General features: G+C 45.0%; 1 protein-coding gene across 1 annotated transcript in view; it reads left to right on the top strand.

Annotated features, from left to right (window-relative positions):
* LOC112569897 (B-cell lymphoma/leukemia 11A-like) overlaps window positions 1–14,815 on the top strand; it is a 56,397-nt gene extending 41,582 nt beyond the window's left edge. The window contains 2 exon segments of the mRNA XM_025247961.1: window positions 3,687–3,970; window positions 3,973–14,815. Of these exon segments, the coding sequence (XP_025103746.1) occupies window positions 3,687–3,970; window positions 3,973–6,075 (2,387 nt within the window). The 3' untranslated portion in view covers window positions 6,076–14,815.
* Window positions 14,816–20,752: the final 5,937 nt, after the last annotated feature.

The following is a 20,752-nucleotide window of genomic DNA, read 5'->3' as shown; positions in this document are numbered from 1 at the left end:
CTCTTCCACCCTGTGTGTTGCGCGTAAAGAACAAGTGTCTTAAAAACAACATTTGTCACGCGTCGGTGGGAGGAGGGAGAGGACTTCTTCCCACTTACACCGCACACAGCTCAAGAGACTGGGGAGAAAATGCGATATTGAAGGGGCCTTGAAAGTTGTAGATACCTTTATCATCTTGTTTACGCAACCAGAAAATAGCTTCGTGATCAAACTCCATATTCGGTCCTTTAAGTATTTTTTTCCAAAAATCTCGACTGATCAAACAAAAAGGGAGCTCGAAGGATCGTTGGTTTTGTTTAAATGTGTGTGTATTTTTTGTTTGTTTGTTTGTTGTTGTTGTTTTTTTCGGGGGGGGGGGGGTCGTCCGTCGTGGTATCGTCCGTCATAAAAGTTTCTTCCCCATGATTTCCGACAATTAAGTGGTTGTGAGAAATTTTAGAGTTCTACGAATGACATTTTGATATCGACTTCCAGAGAGTTCACGCGGGGTGGTTACTTCTCGACTCATCCCATGCTCTGTCTGGCAGGTTATGTATACATAAAGGTCTAGAACACTGCAGGCCATTAGGGCGGCCTGTCTTTTCTACCTACATAAATATTTCCCTGTTATCTGACAGTTGCAGCAGAGATGAAATATTTGTTTAATGATTGGGCCAGTGGTCCACGCAAGGAGGGATTTGTTGTAAGGAATCTTCCTCAGCACCATTAGTCCCTCGCTTGCTTCACGACACGAGTATGTTGTGTCTACTGGGGCTAACGCCACCCCTCCCCTTCCACGCTCCCCCCTCACCTCGTTCTGTACTTCTCCTCCCACACTCGCCCGCTGCAGCCTTGTGCCCAAACACTTAATCTCCTCCCCCTCTCCCCCCGAGCTCGTGGGTCTCCCTCCTCCATAGATGCACAAGAGGGTTAGGAATAGTGTGATTATGTGTGTGTGTGGTTAGTAGTGTGAATGTGTGTGTGGTTGGGGAAGGGGGACTAGAAGTTCTTCAGAGTGAGAGGAATAGACTCCGCGGCCAAGGATAGAGGGGCAGCACCTGTTTCTTCACTTCTCTCTGCCTCTGACGGCAGCTGCTGTGGCCAGCAGTGGTTCAGACCTCGCCACTCCAAGCTTGCCCGAGTTTACCGGCCCTGTGTTCGCCTGTTATTTATATCCCCTCCTCCTCCTGCCCCTCTACCCCATACGGCTGGTAGGGTGGGTGGGTGGAAGCCAGGTCTGAGGCAGCCTAATGGCTTGTGTTGATGCCTGCTCGGCAGTCAGCTAGGTGCGTTTGGGCTTATCAGGCTACTGGCCTGTCACATGGAATGAGCCACTGGCCGCCAACTGCGTCCTTGGCTTCAGTTCAAAATGCCAGCAACCACCATTTTTAAGAGAGAAAGAGGGAGACTCTTACCTCAGCTGCTCGCTATCTAAGACTTGCCTACAACCCCCCTTCCACCCTCAGTCCTCCCCGTCTAGGTTGCCCCTCTTATTTTTTTATCTCCCCTTTCACTCCGTTCCACACTCCCCTCTTTCTATTCTTCTCTCTCTCTATTCCCTTCAGAGAGGGTCTCTGACAGAAGATTAAGTGATGGCCAAAAACTAAGGAATGGTTACATGGATGCTCTCCCTGAGAGAAGGCGCGTGTCAGCGACACCTAACTACACAGACATATTGCCTACAGTTGCCTCGTGCACGCTTGTCTGCACGCTCGTGCATGGTGCACGCCAACAGCCGCTTGTCCGCGATAGACTCTAAGCCCCTCGTAATTCTGAGACTTTTCTTTTTCTCTCCGAGAACGAGCAACTCCTGCACTTTGGCTTGGAAGACAGCATTAGCACAGAAACAACAAGACGTTGAAGGCCTTGCAGACACGACAGAAAGTTACAGTTGCCTCCTCGCGCGCCGTGAGTGTGTGTGTACGTGTGTACGTGTGTGCGTGATCACATCGCGGTCCGGCATCCTCTAGGTTCCGTTAGTCACAATGTAGCCGTCCCTTAGCCTGCATCATGAGTGCCCCGTCCAGTGTACACAATCTGTTGCAGTCAGTCCACCATCTGCTTTCTTCATGCACTTGATCCGTAAGTGGACGGTCCGCGATCCTGCAGGTGTCAGTCAACCACGGTGGTTCTGTATTCCGCCGCTGTATCTTTGGACTGTCGACTTCTCTGCTGCCAAACTACAACAACGACAACAAAACCTAATGACCTAATGTTTGGAGACAAATGTGTATATATTTGCTTTGTTGTCTGCATGCTTTCTGCGGGTTTTATCCCGAATATTGGTCTACCTGCCGGGGCAGATTTACTCATTTTGTGGGAGCCTAGCAGAAATAGCACCTTCAGCACAACATCCAAATCTGACCACCTGAAGTTCACTCACAATTCTAGCCCCTCTAGAACCTCGCAGGACACTTCTCACGCCCGTCGGTCGTCAGCGATCACCAGAGGTGACCTGCCTTGACCTTTCCCCCCATCGCTGTTTCACGCAGCCGGGGCACAATGTGTGATGAATAATCACGCCAGTCCCTTTGTAGGTAACCTTGACATTAGCCTGCGAACAAAGTCAGAAAAAACTGTGACATTGTTGGGCAGTTGATACCCGCGGCCAACGGAGCGTCGGCAGGTGTGAGAAGACCTGTGCTTGCGCATGCGGCACGTCAGACATTGCTGTGCCACAATCGCAGACATGAGAAGAAACGTATCGCAAGTGCTGTAACTCCTACCTTCACGCATTCGTTCACTCCTGTCCCCTTCCTGTGACCATGTTAGGCACAGCTTTGAGTTCAGTCTGTTCATTCAGTCTTTTCCGCATCAATGCCCCGTGTGACTTTGATGATAGTTTAATCGCCGTAGTGACATCGTAATTATTTATTTATAATAATTTTGTTTTTGTTATTGAATGTGTGTGAGAGATCACGTGTAAAGAGCACTGCAAGGATGGGACTAGAGAAAGGGGAAGCGCAGTGTGGGTGTAGGAGGAATGTAGGAGCAGACAAGGCAGCCGCAGCCATTAATCTTGCGGTGCAGTGCAGTGATGTCCACGTCATCGTGCTGCGGTACTGCACGTCTGCAACACAGCCAGTGCCGTTTGCTCCTGCTGTTTATGACACTAAAAACAACAATTATGTTGTTATTGCTGGCCTTTCGCGCTTTCGTGGCTGCTTTGGGTTTGACGTTTTTCTGATGGTTATAATGGCAGGGAGGAATGAAGAGCGGCGGGATTAAGAGATGGAGGAGGGAGCAGCCATAAGAAACTGCCCCCCTTCCCCTCATCCGAGCTGTAATTTCCGCGTTTCCATAGATTCTGGGTGAAATTTATTAAAGTATTCGCTTCTTAATGATGATGAAGGGGTATTGTAAATAGTAGACGGCGTGAAACAGTTTCAATTGCTCGACAAAGACTGCATCAAACAACACTTAAACACACAAACAGAGGACGAAAGGGAGTCCATTTGTGTGTGTGTTGAAAGTGTGTACTCTTCCTCTTTTAATAGCTATTAGCCGTAACTGGCATGCGCATGCTTGTTTGTAGGAGACCCTCTTTATTTTGGTGAGGAGTTGACCTGGCATTGAGTCAGTGGAGCGGTATAAGGGTGTTGGCGCTCATCAGTGGTGAGAGTTCGCTTGTGCTACATACTATTTAATGTATACAGTTCTAAATGAATGTTGCCGTTACCTTATGAGTTTTTTTATGTGATGTGCAGAACCGTCCAAGTTCGTGTGCGACACGTGCCGTCAGACTGTAACGTCAGCATGGGCCTTGCTTCAGCACGCGCAAAAGGAGCACGGCATGAAGATCTACAACATCGGCGCCAGTGTTCCCACCCGCCACTGTCCCTCAGCCACGGGCTCGTCCCCCAGCCAGCCCACTCGCATGCTCACTCTCACCTCCCTCCTCCACCCGTCCACACACCCGAACTGGCTACCCCGTCTCCCCGTCCCACCGTGGATCACCGCACTCCCCCGTCATCAGCCGGGAGTGGACCGAGCTCCCCCTTCCCAGGAGGACACACGGTGAACCCTTTCACACCCTTTCGTATGCCGGTGGAAATGCGGCTGCCACACAGCTCCTTCAACCGCCAGGCTGCCCTGGAGATACCCATGGATCTTTTGGATCACTACCGTATGCGACAGCACCTAGTCTCCTCTGCCATAGACGCCCCGTTCTCTCACCCCTATGACCGCAACCGCCCCATGTCGACATTGGAGAGTCAGATCTATTCGCAGCGGCTGAAACAACTGGCCAACCCCAGCCTGCCACCAGGCATCATCTCACCCGTCTCAGGCGTGCCTTTCCCGCAGTCCGGGATGCATCTCATACTGTCTGGGGAACGCAGTTCCAGGGGCGGACGGGACAGCGTGGGGAGTGGCCGCGACAGCTCAGGGGGCGCCGATCACGACCGAGACCGGGAGGACAGAGGCGGACGACCTCCGTCATCCGAGTCAGCGCCTGCTGGCTCGACGCCATCCTCGGCCCTGCCCACGCTGCCCAACAAGCTCAAGTCTTGCGAGTTCTGCGGCAAGATGTTCCGCTTCCAGAGCAACCTGATTGTGCACCGGCGCTCACACACTGGCGAAAAGCCTTTCAAGTGCCCGGTGTGCCCGCACGCTTGCACGCAGCAGAGCAAACTAAAGCGGCACATGAAGACTCATTCTGCGCGCTCCCTGGCATCCGCGCGGCAGCAGCACCTGGGCTCAAACCCCGGCTCTTCCGACGGTAGCGTGCGCTCCACCAGCAGCACTCCTGACTCCACTCGTCACAAGAATGATGACACCTTCGGCCTCGAGGACGAGGACGACGACATCGAAGATGAGGAGGACGGCGAGGAGGATGAGGAGGACATGGAGGAGGACTTCACGGACGGGGAGCTAGACAGCGCGCAGGAGGGAGAGAGTAGCGACGGTTTCCATGGGTTAAAGGGGGATGGAGGGCGCGGGAGTGAAAAGGACCATCACGGAGGGCTCGACAGCGATGCGGGGACCCCCGGTCTGGATACTACCCAGCGCTGTCCATCCGCTAGCCTGGTCAGCGAGGTCATGAAGAACACGGGCCTCAACAGCATCCAGCCATACAACGAAGCTTTCCAGGCAGCGCTGGCTGAGAAGTTCAGCAAAGAAGGCCTGAAGGACGTCGGCCTTCGCCACTCTAAGGAAAACGGCGAAGGGGATGGAGAGGACGAAAGAGATCGGTCAAAGTTGGACCGCTCGCCATCATCACGCGGTGGCGGCTCCTCGTCCGCGCGCGACTCTCTTTTTTTGGGCGGCACAAGCTTACTAGACGACAAGCCCATCAAGCGCGAGCCTGGAGACGCCGCCAGCCCGCTGGAGGTCAGCTCAGCCGCCTCGCTGTACGGCCGCTTACCCGTCTGGCTTCGCCACGACGGCCCGTCCCTTCGCGCACACCCGTTTTTCCCTGGCTTTCCCCCGACCTTCGCCCTGCAGCCTGACTTCCCTCGCGACAGTCACAACGGCTACAGCCCCGGCAGCAGCGCAGCGGTCCTCGCCAGCGACAGTGCCTTAAAGGTGCCGCCCTCCGGTCTCGCGGGGCTGAGCGGCTTGTCCAAGTCTGATGGTGGCGGTAGCGGCGGAGGTGGCGCGTCTTCCCTGCTGGCCGGCAGCAACGGCAGCTCCACGGTGCTGCCGCGCAAGGACAAGCGCAACGACACTTGCGAGTTCTGCGGTAAGGTGTTCAAGAACTGCAGCAACCTCACGGTGCACCGCCGCTCGCACACGGGCGAGAAGCCGTATAAGTGCTCCTTGTGCAATTACGCATGCGCACAGTCCTCCAAGCTGACGCGCCACATGAAGACGCACGGGCGCATCGGCAAGGACGTGCTGAAATGCAAGTTCTGTAACATGCCCTTCTCCGTGCCCAGCACGCTGGAGAAGCACATGCGCAAGTGCGTGGAGAGCCGCAACGCCCGCATCATGGCTGCCGCCGAGCAGGAGAACTCCGACAACAGCACGTCGGCGTCCAACATGGCCAATCGCTCCACCCCGCGACCCTCCAGCCCCGAGGAAGCCGCCGTTGACAGCGAGTTGGACAACGCACGGCGGCGCAACCTCAAGGCCGAGCCCTCGTGGTCGTACTGAACACCTGACACACTCATACGTCACGTGCCTCGCCCCGTGTCGCTACGTCACTTTGTGGATGACGTCATTGCAGGATGACGTCTACACTCCACGTAAGGACGTCATGACAGTGTTCTTTGCGAGTTTGCAAGAGGGAGGGGCCTCGAATGATTGACGGCTGTGCGACAACCAGCCTTCCTCTCGAGCTGTTCGGGTGGACTTGCTTCTCTTCCAGGAGGGCGTCTGAATATTTTTTTTAAAGCTTACAGGTCCTGTCAGGAGGCCATGTATGTGATGATGACGGAATTAACTGCATGATTTGTTTAAGACGTGTTTCTTATCGGGGAGGTCGTCTGCTCTCCAGTGATGCTGGAAGTGCCATGCATTTTGTGGCGCCAACCAAACGGTCAGAGTATAAACCCTTGTAGCAAACAAACCTGGTTGTGGATGTAAAGTCATCTTTTTGTATAGACTGTGCGTGCGCGTGAATGCACTTGACAAATGCTTGTATGTGCGCGTGTGTGTGTATGCGTGCTTGTTGTATTACATTGTCTTTGAAAACAAGACTTCTTACACTCATGATGTTTTCATAAAGAGGAAGTTTTTCCCCAACAGAATACGAGACACGGTAACAGAAAATAAGGATTGTGGACGGGTAAGAGAGATGGGATTTCAAAAAAGCATAATTACACCTTTAGGCCAATTGCCTGAAAACATGATCATGGGAATGGGAGGGAGGCCTGGAGACCGAACATGTCTCACCCGTGAGAAACGCGCTACACGTGGAGATATTGGTTCAAGGAGCAGCTGTGAGAACTGTGCGCTGTCGTTAACAAACCAAGAAAATCAGGGCGGACATAGTTGGACACCTCAACCCAACGACTTAACTGCCTTCCAGAACTTTTTTAAACTTTTTTAAAATACCTCGAACTCTAGCCTCGTGCGCGCGTCCTTCATCATGGCGGTTTGACTTGCAGGACACGGGGGGGTGTCAGAAGACAGCAAGCACGCAGGAGGCTGGGGCGGGGCATGGGGGTCTAGATGGTGTTTTTCTCGTACGTTTTGCTGTTGCAAGCAGTACTTGCTCATTCATTGTAACCTTTCGACCCCTGCGCGCGTGTCCTCGATTTGATCACACACGCCATATTAGCAGGTAGGTGGCGCCATCGTCGACGTCACATGACTCAGCAACGAAATTGGACTTTTGTTTAAGCGTGAGTGACGCATGCTTACAACTGCAGTTAGAATTTTAGTGGGTTTCGCTCTTCGATGACCACAACACATCAAGCAGTAGACTGAACTGATTATAGACTGACAGCCTGATGTGGAGCGACAGTGGTGGCAAGAGGAGTGAACTCTGGCAAAAACAAAAATCAGCCCTTGTTGATAAGTTGTATGAGATTCTTCCAGTATGTGTGTATTTGTATTTTTGTTTTTTTTTTAAACAGAGGATCTGTGTTAACTTTCTGTTCATATAACTTGCCCATGTGTACTTTTGTAAATGATGTACAACTCGTGTTTCTTGTGTGTTTGTGCGAGAGAGAGGGAACGTGTTTGTGGGCGCTTGCAGCCCCACTGATAATACTCAGATCATCGCAGGTTTTTATGACTATACCGTATCCTCACTTCAAAGTACGTGTTGGGTGTTGGAGTTGACCCCTCTCCCCCGATCTTTCTGCGTTCTGTTGTTGTGCAGTTTTTTGGACAGCGTCATCGATCTTAGTGTCTAGTAGTCGTCGACTTTCTCATGCCCAGGCTGTTTATTATTGCTGTTTATTATTCTGTTGTCTTCTGTTTGGCGGTTAAAACGATATACTTTATCGGTATTATATACATAATACAATTTGCATGTTATCCAGGTACATGAATTCTGAGATGGTTGTTTTGATTGTAGAAGAAACATCGCCTTTCTTGTTTTTTTTTACTTTGTATTTGTAGACAATATGATTGTTTAGTTGCAATTTCAGGTGAATGCTTGATTTCACAAAGAGATATGCAGGGAAAGATGACAATGGGAGGGAACAGAATCTAACCAGACAAAAAACCGGTGACGTGGATAGACAGACAGACCGACAGACAGCTCACAACAGGGTCACGTGTTGCTCATGGGAGAAAACAAAACAGAAACCCTGGAATACGAGTAGGATAACACCACCTGCTCGGTAGCAGAATTATTTTATGCCAGAAACGTATAAATCTGTTAAAAGCTGTTACTAAAAGAAAAAAGTTTAGTTCGCATCGCTTTCTTTTTTGGCGTTCATTTCCATTATATATACAAAATGCCTTTTGTACTGTCGTGTAACTGGAAATACTTTTGTTGACATTTTGAAATGGTTATCACTTTGTGCTTTGCATTTTTTTAATTTAGCAAGGAGGGCATATTATAAGTAAGACTACAACTTGAAGGTTCGGGTGATGACGGAACAATATTGTTCTTTGAAGTAAGCGGGACTGTTGAGCGTGTGGTTTTTTTTTTCTGTTGGTTTTTTTAACAGTTTAGGTGTAACGTTTGCACTGTCACATGTTGTCCTCGCCATCACAGGAGAAAAAAAAATCACCTTTAAAGTTTTATACATACCCGTGTTTTTAATCAACATAGTGCCATGGAAATAAATAAATTTGTAAGTACTACTAAAGCAGGTTCAGAAGAAAAGACAACACAGACACTGCGTCTTTACCCTTACGTTTGGTGCTCACTTGGGAGTAAAACAACACACAACATAGAATTCGGCTTGTGTTGAATAAATTTTCTAGTGCCATAGTGCCTAACAAGTTTTGTTACTGTTGTAAAATAAAATATAAGAGCAAGACATTTTTATATGAGATTTCATGTTAAAATGTATTTTTCACTTCCCTCCCCCCTACTCTTGTCTTTGTCAACCGAATGTGTTCGCGCATGTGTGCATGTGTTTGTGTGTGTGAGAGAGAGAGAGCATCATTAGGTTTTTTTAATCGCTCTGCCTTCGATTTGTAATTTGAGTTTGAAGTTTAGCTTGTAATCTGTTCAAGCCATTGCATAATTAGAGGGGTTGCCGCAAATCTGCTCCCTTAAAGACCGTTTAAGTTGAGGTCAGATCGAAGCCGATGCAAACTCTTCCAAACAAGACGAGTTTTTACCCAGCAATTATTTTTTAATCTTCAGCCTTTTAAAACATATTCTGATCTATTTAATCATTTTTCTTTTTAGCATTTTCTCACTGATACGCAGACTGCATGGTCGGAAGGGTTAAATAGGGCAGGATGTTCCTTTCTTGGGACGTTTTCGTGAAAGTTTCACAGCAGTTAGTACTCGGGACCTCGCCACAGAACCTAAACACAGAGAACCTTAGCAGCCTCCGCGTTGGTCACCAATTTTAGTCGTTGGCGAGGCTCACTTGATGCAAGATTCCTCCTTAATTCCGTGTAGACATCAGTGACCATAGGTGTTGCAAAGTTGAAGCAGTTGGAAGACGAGTTCGTGCAGTCAGTGTCACGTGCCTGACCCTGTAGGAGTCCTCACTTCACCACGTGCTACGCACGCGCCTCCTGGAAGTGGACATCCAGCGTTTGGCCGGCGTTTTGAGGCACGTTGGAATCGCGAGGTTAGAGGTTATGTCGTATTTTTGAATATGTTACTTAGTGTCCTTCAAAAGTTGAGTCTTCAAAGAGTTATCTCTAGCCCCTGCTTTCCCGACACCACCTGTAATTTTGAGGTTTCTGCTGGGATTAACTTTTGTCTTTGCATCCCATGACTTGAATATTTGTGTACGATCGTCGTGGCCCTTAGCAGTGTGTTAGAACTCTGGATCCAGTTGGCAACCCGCACACAATTCTTCGTCTCAGGCAGCAACTCCGCCAAACAGCTTCAACCTTTAGTCCCGTCTCATCGCTGGCAGTCCATCAGCAGTCGTCGACAACAGTCTGTGTGTCGAGCGGAGAGAACTGTTGGCGTGCTGGAGCAGACTCTGTTTTGCTGACGAGTAAAGCCAGTTTCTTTCTGTCCTGCTGTGTCAAAACTTCACCTGAACGGTTTAATCTACCGGACTTTTCCTTCCATCGCTTTCTTTTAGTGGGTGGTTAGCGCGAGAGAGAGGGAAGGATGTGTGGGTGGGTGAGAGTATTCACTCGTATAGTATGTTCCCATCAAGATTCGAGGGTTGCTCTTCTCAAGCTCAAGTTTCAAGTTACGATATCGCAGTCCTCGATGACATCTTCAAGGAAAACACTCCCTCCCCTTCTCTCTCTCTCTCTTCTTTTTTTTAAAAATATTGCTGGAAAGCGAGAAAACAGACCTTTTTCTGCAGCATTTGTTACATGCGACTAAGAAGGCTGCGTCTTGTAACTGTTAAAACATTTCTTGTCATTCCCACAGATAAGGTAATCCAGAGAAGGGATGGCGAAGCTGATCTGAAGTTTTTGCGACAGCCACTAGGTGGCTCGTTGATTGACAGCGTTTCCTTTTTCTATCTTTTTTGAAAAATTCGGTCTTAGTCTCTCAACATAAGCATATTCCCAAACCTCTCGCTCTTTTGTACAGATTTGTTTAAAACATGTGATGCTAACTACGTCAGCAAGCATACTATAGGGCGTTGGTCTTTTTGTTTTTGTTTTTGAGGGAGTTGAGTACTACATTCTCTGTAAAACTAATGGCAGAGCGCGGTGAACTAAAGTCGATTTTGTACAACACAAGCAAATCGTTATGCATTATGTTTCCTTGGTGGCGTTTTTCCCCCCTTGGGTCGAAATAAGCATAATTTGAGTATAACCAGAAGTACATCCGGGTGAAGAAGTGACAATTACAGGCAGAAGTGCCCCTTCCTCCCTCCACGCTCAGCCTCCAAAGGAGGACGAGAAGGGAGTATTCATAATTCTTTTGTCTTTAGGGAAGGTGGGTATGGGGGCTCTAAAATCAGATGTGTGTGTACAAGGCAGCTAAGAAGCTCTGTAGTAATATGATAATCTCTTTCCAAGTGTTTCTCTTTTTGTGTTATTGTCTTCTGTGTTCGCATATAATAGCCATATATTATGATACCACTATACACATATATATTACTACTACAGAACTTTTTTTTATGTCATTTGAGAATTGTATGCTACATGTGGTGCAGAATTATATTATTTCTCTACGACAGATTTAAAAAGTTGCTTTTATTTTGTAATGCTGCTTTTTTAAAAACATCCTTCCGGAACACTGAGTTACCCGACTGTTGCAGAGAAGGGTAGTAAGCTTGAAGGCGTGCAATACAGTATTTATTGCATAGTATTCTTCATGATAGCGGGCAAGGACACAACAGCATATAACAAAATGTTGGCCATTGAATCTGTCCTTTCCTCTGTCTTTAACACTCAAATTTTTAATAATTCTGTACCACACATGGATAATGGATGCCATATTAGACATTTCAACATTTTTTGAAGCCGCCTTAGAAAAGCAGTTATTTTTGCATAGTCATTTTTCTATTTTTATTTATTCAATTATTATGCCATTGATTTATTTATCATTTGAAACCTTCTTCATAGCATGTGTAGATTTTTTTTAAAGTTTCAAAGAGAGAATATGAATTTTATGACGAAATGCGTTACAAAGCTTATATACAGATGGCCATTAATTTCACGCTGTTCACTTTGCTCGTTTTCTTTAGTATTTTGTGTAAAGATTTACCTGGAGTGAATAACAGAGAGCATACTGTTTTTTGGAAACAAGAAGGGCGTGTCGGATTTGTCAATGATTCCATCGGCAAGAACAGCAGAGGACGTTTACAAGTGTCAGATACAGACAGGAGGTTACGACACCTGTGAACTTTATTTTTTTTCTGTGTCTGTTACACTGAAAAAAAGCAGTTTGCTCAGTACTGTTGAGCTACTGCTTGGTACACGTTCTGATGGTAGATGGAAAAGCATTTGCAGCCCAGCTTTCCACTACCTGAGGTGGTGCTATGTGCAGCTGAGCGGCCATCTTTAATCATGGCCATCCATTTTTTTTATTTTTTTTTTTTTTGGTGACAAGTTTTTGTTGCAGTATGGTGTTAGCCTGATTAATTTTCCCCATTCTCTAGATATTTCAAAGTTTACGTTGCAACATTTCTTTTCCTGCATCTTTCCAACCCTCCCCAAACACTTGTCTGTCAGCTGATTTGAAGACAACAAGAGAACGACAGCCGATAGCTAACGTTAGAGCGGAAATAGACAAAAAATATATATATACACAGATAAGGGAATTTTTAGTACAATATCCAAAGTTTCAGTTACCTTAAATGGTGTTAGGCCACCGGAGCAAATCACTTCACCTGGTCATTGCAGCAGCTTTGTACCAATTAGCCTTTATGCATTTCTGACTAATTCGTTTCTGACTGGTGTCGTGGCCACACACTACAGACAATAGTAGTTCTTGATGAGAACTCGTTCATTTCCTACTTTCTAACTGCCCCTTCATTCCTTCTTTCCTCACCCAGTGGTGTACAAATTCAGTTGGACGTCAGATTGTTGAAGGGGGGAAACACGAAGGGAGGGTCAAGAACGTAGGAGGGGTAGGTATTGTTTAAACTCGAAGCGGTTAGAGCTCTCGAAGGATAATGGCACGAGTGGTAGAGTGTAAAAGTGTAATAACCTACAGCTAGGTCCTGGTCTCTATGTGACTTTTTTGGGGAGAAGGGGGGATACCAGTGTTGCAGATCACAGTGTCCAAGGTGTTCACGCTTATTTACCAAGATTATCCCTTCCTACAGCAACACACCCTCGTCCATTCGTGTGGTTCGAGAAAAGTGTAAGAAGAGACGCGAGGGGTTATTTGCAGATATTTGTGTTGCACTGTATGGTGTGTGTGTAGCTCTCTATTCTATCAGTCTGCTTGTTTAGCATGTAATGACATGCAGGAAGTGTGTCTGAGAGAAAAGAGTGAGAGACATACTAAAGGGTTAGGTGGGTGTTGGTTTGTAAAAACTAGTACTTTGTGTGCTTTTCTGCTCGACTCATGTCATGATGGTTGTGAAGTTACCGACGGGTGAGACAGGGAACCGAGCGGTGACCAGCCTTTCCCCACGTCGGGTGGAGCACGTGTTATGTGGCACAAAGACTAGATCTCAAGTTTCTCCAGCCCACCCCATCTCTCCCTCCATCTCCACTTCTTTGTGGTGTAAGTAGTAGAGCGAACGCAAAAAATTTTGCAATTATAGGGAATTCTGTATGTTGGGCAATATGTAGAATTCAGTAATTACTCTTTAGAATTTCAGCCATATCTTTAAGTGTGCTGAAGTTACACGAGAAGAAAATACAAAATATAATAGTGTGTCATTATCATTTTCTCTCCTTCATCAGCAGTTACTGCTTTCGTCATCAGTGTCGTTGAAAAGGGAGGATGGTGGATTTAAACCTTTTTTTCTTTCTCCTTCCTCAAAGTCACTGATTTACTGACAATCTAAACATTTCCCAATAAAGACATATAGGGAAAGTAAGAGAATGTAAGAAAAGCTACTATTTAGGATCCTAAATCGTATACAAAGGTCACTTTGAGTTGTAGGCCGTCAGTCTCCATGTTCAAACATGAACATAAGTCTAGGAATTCGATTCGGCTTTTTGTTTGTTTGGGTTTTTGTTGTTTTGCTAAAAACGAGGCTCTTGCGTTTGCCGAGAGACGGCGCATTTTAAAGAATGAGTTGACTTTATATGACATTTGATCGGGCTTTTCTTTTTTTTTTTGAAGCTAACATCTGCAGTATTTGTGTGTTTCGTTGACAGGCCCTTAAACTGTGGAAGGGAACGAGCAAACTAATTGATGTAGAACAGGAGTGGCCAACGTGTGTTAGAATAGCAAGTTGAGCGAAAAGTTACAAGAAAAAGGATTCTCTATAAATATTTTTGCATGAAAATTAAAATTCTGACTATTCTTTTCTCTGTATCATGAGGTTCGCAGTATGCTTGCAGATTCAGGTGCAGTAATATCGAGGAGCGTGTACACAAGACTAAAAGTAGAAGCATTCACCATCTGTCGCAATCTGTCTTGTGTGGTCCTCGTGACGATGACATGCGTATCTAAACAATCATAGGGAAGTGCGCGCAGGAGACACTTTCTTTTCGCTTTCTTTCCTTGGCATCACCAGACCTACGTTTTGTGGAACCTCTTTTTCTGTTCGAAAAATAATGAAAAGCTTCCAATTTTTGAACTTGTATTCGCTGTATCTTTTTTTTTCAACACATTTTTTTGTGTGTGTTTTGCGCATAATTCATTTCAAGCCCTTCTACAGTATGCATTTACATTCCCCCTACTCCCACTTTTTTTTTTAAAGTTTTATTTTCATCCGTTCTCTTCCAAAAAGTGGTGAAAATTTGGTAGGGTGGACAAAGTATAGTCTTATGCGAAGGCTGTGGAGACCGTCTGAAGTTCTTGTAAACTTCTTGTAGGTTCTTGTGTTAAGATTTGTTTGTTTTTGTGTTTAAATATGTCATCCTTTAAGTGATGTTCATCATAGATTTTGCTTATCGCACCAGCAAATATTTTTCCTGTTATTTGCTTTCCCACGATGAGGTTATTTGTTGATTTCTTTCCACGCATTTCGTACAGGCAGTGATGCCATAACAGCTGTTACCTTGAGTTTGATCGTTGTGCTTATCGGAACTGTTCAACACCGTGCCTTTCCCTTGTTTTATTCCCTTGCAGTTTTATTCTCCCTTTGTTTTTGTGCGATACTACAATGCTTAGTTCAGCTTCATGTATTTTTTTCTGATGTGACAGTTAAAAGACATTATGAAGTACTTGGAAAACCTCAGTAAAACTCTGTCCAGGATATTTCCCAAGATTGCCTTTTCTTTCTTCCTCTGTGTGTGTATGTGTGTGTTAAGTTTAACTGAATAAAAACAACAATACAAATATATTACGACAAAGACTGCAAATCATATACTGTGTGTCCGAATACTGGACAGAACCTTCGGTGAAAAGGATGAAGAAAAGGACTGGCATCTCGTTAAATGGTCTGATTTTGTGATCCGTAAGATTTTCTTGTGAATGAAGTATTCAGTTAATCCTTAGAACTAATGCCGTGGAAAACAAAAATCAAAGCATTAAAATGTTAAGTAAACTTCCCTCCAATCCTACTAAACTGTCAGAGTAATATGAAGAGAAAGTTATTTATCATTTATCCGTTTTGCTCAACGCAACTGCAGCTTCAACATCGTCATATAAATTGAAAATTATTAAATAGCAGCAGTATGAATTTGCTTTAATAAGCATCTTATTAACACAAAAGCTGTAAAAATAAAAAGCAAACTGGTTTTCACCACCTTTGTCGGCACGCAAGCTGGTGTCTAAAACTCCGACACAATGTAGTACACGTGAGAAAAAGAAATTTGAAAAGTATTGAGCAGCCTTAATCTGAAGTTCTGAACTAATTTCAATAATGGAACTATTAAACGTCCACACATTAGAGTTCAGTAGGTTGTCCTAGTGGCTCTAACGAGGGCAGAACTCAGACCACCTCAACACTGATACTCGCCGTCTGCCACTTGAACTGAAGTCCAACAGACCGTCCAGTATCTTCCTGCGGCCTTAGGTATGTACTGCATGCCTTGGCTATGTACCTAATACCTTAGCTGGGTACTTACATACCTTAGCTATGTACTGAAAGTGGTAATCTACTGAAAGCAAGTGAACCTCTCGCGAAAAAGGTGGTAAAACTCCGATCCACAGCTGTGGCACCTGAAAAAAAAGTTTATCCTGTAAACCAACGAAGAAAGTCAAATTCGGGCTTAAAACACTGCAGAACTGTATGATTCACGAGGGACAGCCATGTCCGGATCCCACCCACCCACTTAAACAAGAATAATAATAATAATTTTTAATGTAACAATACATTTGACATAAAATGTTTCGTCGTCGGTTGAACAGTTGTCATGTCGTGAGAGACGTACATGTGTGTCCCAAGCCGAGATCTGAACCGTCGACCCGACAATTCCAACGGTTCGAGCCTTGTTCTGGCCGGTATTGGCTTGTTCTACGTTTACAGACAGGACATGGAACATTTACCCCTAGGTATCTTAACAGTGATTTTTATGTCAAGATTGTAAGAGAAATAATAGGACACCAAGATTAGGTAATATCAACAAAAATATTGTTTTGCCACAAAACGAATCCTAATCTTCCTGCTGTAGTATCAGATTTCACAGTTGACAAGCCGGCGAGAGAGTTCGTGGGAAACATTTGTTGGTTTGCCAGATGGGTATCGTAGTTGTAGTCCTCCACTACCCGCACACAAGGAAGGTTAAAGTAAAGGTTGACCTCAGAGAAAGAAGGTGACGAGGTTACTGGCGATGATAGAGATGTAGGTCACTGAAGGACGCCCGTTACAGCGGCGATGATGTCAAGAAACGTGCGTTACCTTCACACAGGGCAAGACGCAGTGTTTGACACATTCTTCTCATCACAACATGACAGCATAGGAACGGGCAAGGAATTAAATTCTCTGTTATTAACTGCTATACGGTGTCTCCTATAATATTATCAACTGTAATATCCATAAATATATCATACATAAATATAAAGTTAATGGCAACAAATGAAATGTTCCCTATAATATGACAAAAACTTATTTTTTAGCCAGGGATGTTCTCCTGTAATGCATGATTACATTAAGTGAATATATCCACTACGACACAAAGAAGCTTGCTAATTTTAGCAATGATATAATGAAGTGTCTAAACTGCCATATCCCACCATACGGCTGTCAGTCTTTTTCATTACATTTTATGGGTTGGTTACAAACACTGAACTGTTCAAAGTAACCAGTCGTACGTTGCATTTTTCGCTACGGAAATACGAATACAATCTCAAGAGGCAAACACACTGGATGGCAAAGACTATTGGGAATGGAATCTCTTTTTCCTTTAGTTTATACCTCCAAACTTTAAAAAGAAACATGTAGACTGTGTTTTGCTCCAGTACAGAACACTGAGAGCTTTGATCACGTGGGTCATCACAGCAGCGTCCACTCAGATGGCTACCTGTGTGACCAGGTGGAGCTTTATATCGCTTATTGATACTGGAGACTCCAGTCAGAAGCTGTTTTCTGATGAACAAAGACATACATGCAGACAGGCAGATGACAAATCTTTATTTTCAAGCATAGCAGAATAAGCAAAAGTTATAATTTTAGATATCTAAGTCTCGATTTTAGTAGAAGAAATTGAAACTCCATTATTACACATCAATGGCATTAAAACGACAAAAGCGAAAACACCCTCTTCATATTTTGATAGAAAAAAAAGTGTATTAAGTCAAGAGGGCATTTTTCCTGTTAGTATTTTATACACAAATTTTAGTCTGCTTATTAGTGGCAGAACCTCTAGAGACAGGAAATCATGAGGATGTATTTTTGGTTTGCGTAGCACAGATTTGGTAGCTCATCTTTGAACGCTTATAAGGAAGAAAGAAAGAGAGAAAGAGAGAGAACGAAAGAAAGAAGCAGATGTCAAGAGTGACAAACAGTGTCAGAGAAGAAGCAGGTGTCAAGAGTGACAAACAGTGTCAGAGAAGAAGCAGGTGGTGTCAAGAGTGACAAACAGTGTCAGAGGAGAAGCAGGTGTCTGTTTTTGTTTTTTTTTAAACCTGGACAAAGGATCAGACAAGCGGTGCCCCAGAAGTCTAACCCTTCACTCCTGGGCTTGCTGCAGCAGTCTGCGCCCTTTTGCTCAAACATCAAATAAACTTATGGATAGAATTTATTCTTTCTTGACAAGTGCCAAATAAGTAAAGAGTATTACTAAAATTGTAACGAAAGCCAACACATCCAGGCCTGACGAGAGGGAGGACAGAGGGTCTGGTGTACCCGGCTCCGCGGCTGTTCAGAGGACCCGCCTTGGTCAGTGCATTTTTTCCCCACTTCTTCTTTTCCGTTTCTTTTTCTTTTAAAAAAGGTTGACGTACATTCCTCACTCTGGGGATTTTTTTTTCCTATGGAGCGGAGTACTACAAGTTTGATCATTAACCGTCAGTTTTCCTCATTTACTCACCACTCTCGTGTAAACAACTGTTAGTAGTTGTAGATCCTCGTGCACTTGTCCTAATGTTTGCAGTCTATATTACGTCGCTGAATGAAAAGTAGATATTGACAATCGAATTGTAAGCATATTGTGATATACTGGAAAAATAATTTACGATTTCAATTACAAGGGGCCCGGAGAGATCGTCTGCCCCTGCTGGGTTTTTGGTGGCTCTGAGCACATCTGCAGGAGAAATAAAACGAATAATTAAAATACAGGGCTAGATTGAGATTGTCCTCTCAAAGTTTTGTTATTTTCACTCTACAGTTCACTTTTTTACGAAATACAAAGTTCCGTACATACAAGTACGCGAACAATAACATTTCCAACCCCACCCTACCGCCTCCCTGACTCTCATTGCATGAGGTAACATAGACCCCATACCTCAGTCGCACAACATGACATAACATGGCGCTCCTCGCAATTAATATCCAAACAGCAGGTAACATGGAGTCCCCGCCTCAGCGATTGTCTGTAAACAACGATAGATGGTGTCCCCGCCTCGAGGGCTGTACGTCCTATAATTTATGGCGACTCTTCACCTGGCGAACGTATGACAAGTAACGATCCTTCCCTCCACACTTTCCCACCTCTCATCTTCAAACACACCCCCCTCATGGTGAAGCTCTGTCTAACGGTCTTCTTAATGTGCTGTGAACACTCAGAATCCAGTGATGACCGACCACTGAATTAAGGAGCAGGGAGGCTGTCCCGATAACATAAAGCATGTCTTTGCGCCATTACAGATCCATTTCACTTCGTTGTGGTAAAAAGACGGTTCTGCGGAGAAAGGCTATGAAAGCCGAGCCCAACCTCGCCGAGGACAAATTAAATAATAGGAGAAGCGATTTCACTTCACGAACTATTGCCGGTCGTAATGGCGGCTTCACCGACAAGCAGCATCCGTAGCTGTGAGTGCCACAGTCGGCCTCAGGGTCTTCAGGGTCCTTCTCCTGAGAGTGCTTGCCTTGTCTCTCCTCCATCCTTCTTTTCTTCTTCCCACAACTCTCTCTCACACACAGTTCACAGGCACAAATAGAGAAGACTCGTTTAAAAAGTTATGATTTCCATTTCATCTTCTAGCTTTGATAAAATTACTTCTCTTTGAGATTCTACATTTACGGCCATAACAGATCTCAGAAAAAGTAACAGCTTATAAGGTTTTAAAAATGCACTAATATGTCACTTACCGGTTGAGCAGCGTATCAATGGGAAAAACAAAGACCTGAATCTAAATAATATGAAAAGAGGTGAGAGTTTATTAGAGTAATGTGATAAATAAGCCGAGTTTATTAAAGTAAAAATTTTGCTGGAGTTTATTACAGTATGTACAAATAAGGCAGGAGTTTATTTTAATAAAGTAAAAATAAGGGCAACCTAAATTAAAAGAAAGAATGATGTGTCAGCTAACTCCAACAAAAGTGACACACTAGGAGAAAAAGTCATCATCCGACAGCCGCAGTTTGCACATGTGAGGAAGGGATGCTGCAGGTAGGGATGCTGCATCGAGTGTACGGACAGGCGCGTGTCGACGTATCATTGCCGTGACCTTTCACCTTTGCTTCCCCTGCAGGTCTTTACAGGGCGTGGTCCAGCCTGCAGACGGTGAGTCGCGCACAAGCGCTTGTTGCTGCGACATTAACGTGCATGGCCACATCCCTTCATTCTTACAGCATGCCGTCTGTCTTCCATTCAAAACCTAACATGTGTTTGTAAACAAATTTTAGGTAGAAATTGAGCTTTGACGGGAAAAAAATGATTGTTATTTATCAACGAGGACTCTTTGTATGACATATGAAACTGTCAACAAATGTATAAATTACTCAAAAGAAGAGCTAAAACAACAGGAGTCCATGCTTCGATCACACTCACACTTGCTGTTCTTCCTCTCAGAGTGAAACAGGATGTGGACTTTGCTGTCATGACAGACAGTAGCGAGGAGAAAAAGACAAGAGGGAGGCCGAACTGGGTGCCTGCACGGGGGTGTGAACAAATATTTTGCCTTTTTTATTAAAAAATTTGTTTATATTATTGTATGCTAAAGTGCCCAGGCTTAGTTTGAGCGGTGGTGACAGCCCAGTGACAGAGACTAACTTAACAGTGTAGCCTACACTGCCATACAGCTTTTGTCATCTTTTGCCCTGTATACTTCTTTCTTTCCAACAGCGTTAGACAGGAACAATGAGTCCTAGTGATTCCTACTAACTGCCTACCACACTATCCTGGCTCCGTGCACAGAAAGGACAAGATTGGTTGTGTCATTAGAGAACTAGTCAGCCAAAGTTGGTCAAAGGTGCAAAGAGTAGATGATACCCTTAACTGAGGGTGGAGAATGATTTAGGTCTTTGAGTAGGAGATAGCAGCTAGAGTGTAAAACCCACTGAGCATGTGGTGGTGTGCACTAGAGCTGTGAGGCAGTGATTACACATATGACTACAGTAACTAGCGATAAGGGGATAACTAAAGCCTAAGTATCTAAGGTTACATGAAAGTTCTTACTAAATATACAGCACATGGAGTAGTAACAAGAGTTTAGAATTTGTGAATTGGTGAATAAAGCTGGAGTTGTAGGAGTAGCAACTAGAGCTACAGTATCTAGGGTTGAGAGAAGTAGTAACTAGAGCTAAAGGAGACAGTGGCTAGAACTGAAGACAGTAGAAACTAAAGCTACACTACCGCAAGTCATGACAGT

The sequence above is a fragment of the Pomacea canaliculata genome, linkage group LG8 (genome assembly GCF_003073045.1).
Source record: "Pomacea canaliculata isolate SZHN2017 linkage group LG8, ASM307304v1, whole genome shotgun sequence".
In the NCBI taxonomy this organism is placed as follows: domain Eukaryota; kingdom Metazoa; phylum Mollusca; class Gastropoda; order Architaenioglossa; family Ampullariidae; genus Pomacea; species Pomacea canaliculata.
This window is presented reverse-complemented; position numbering and strand designations above follow the sequence as displayed.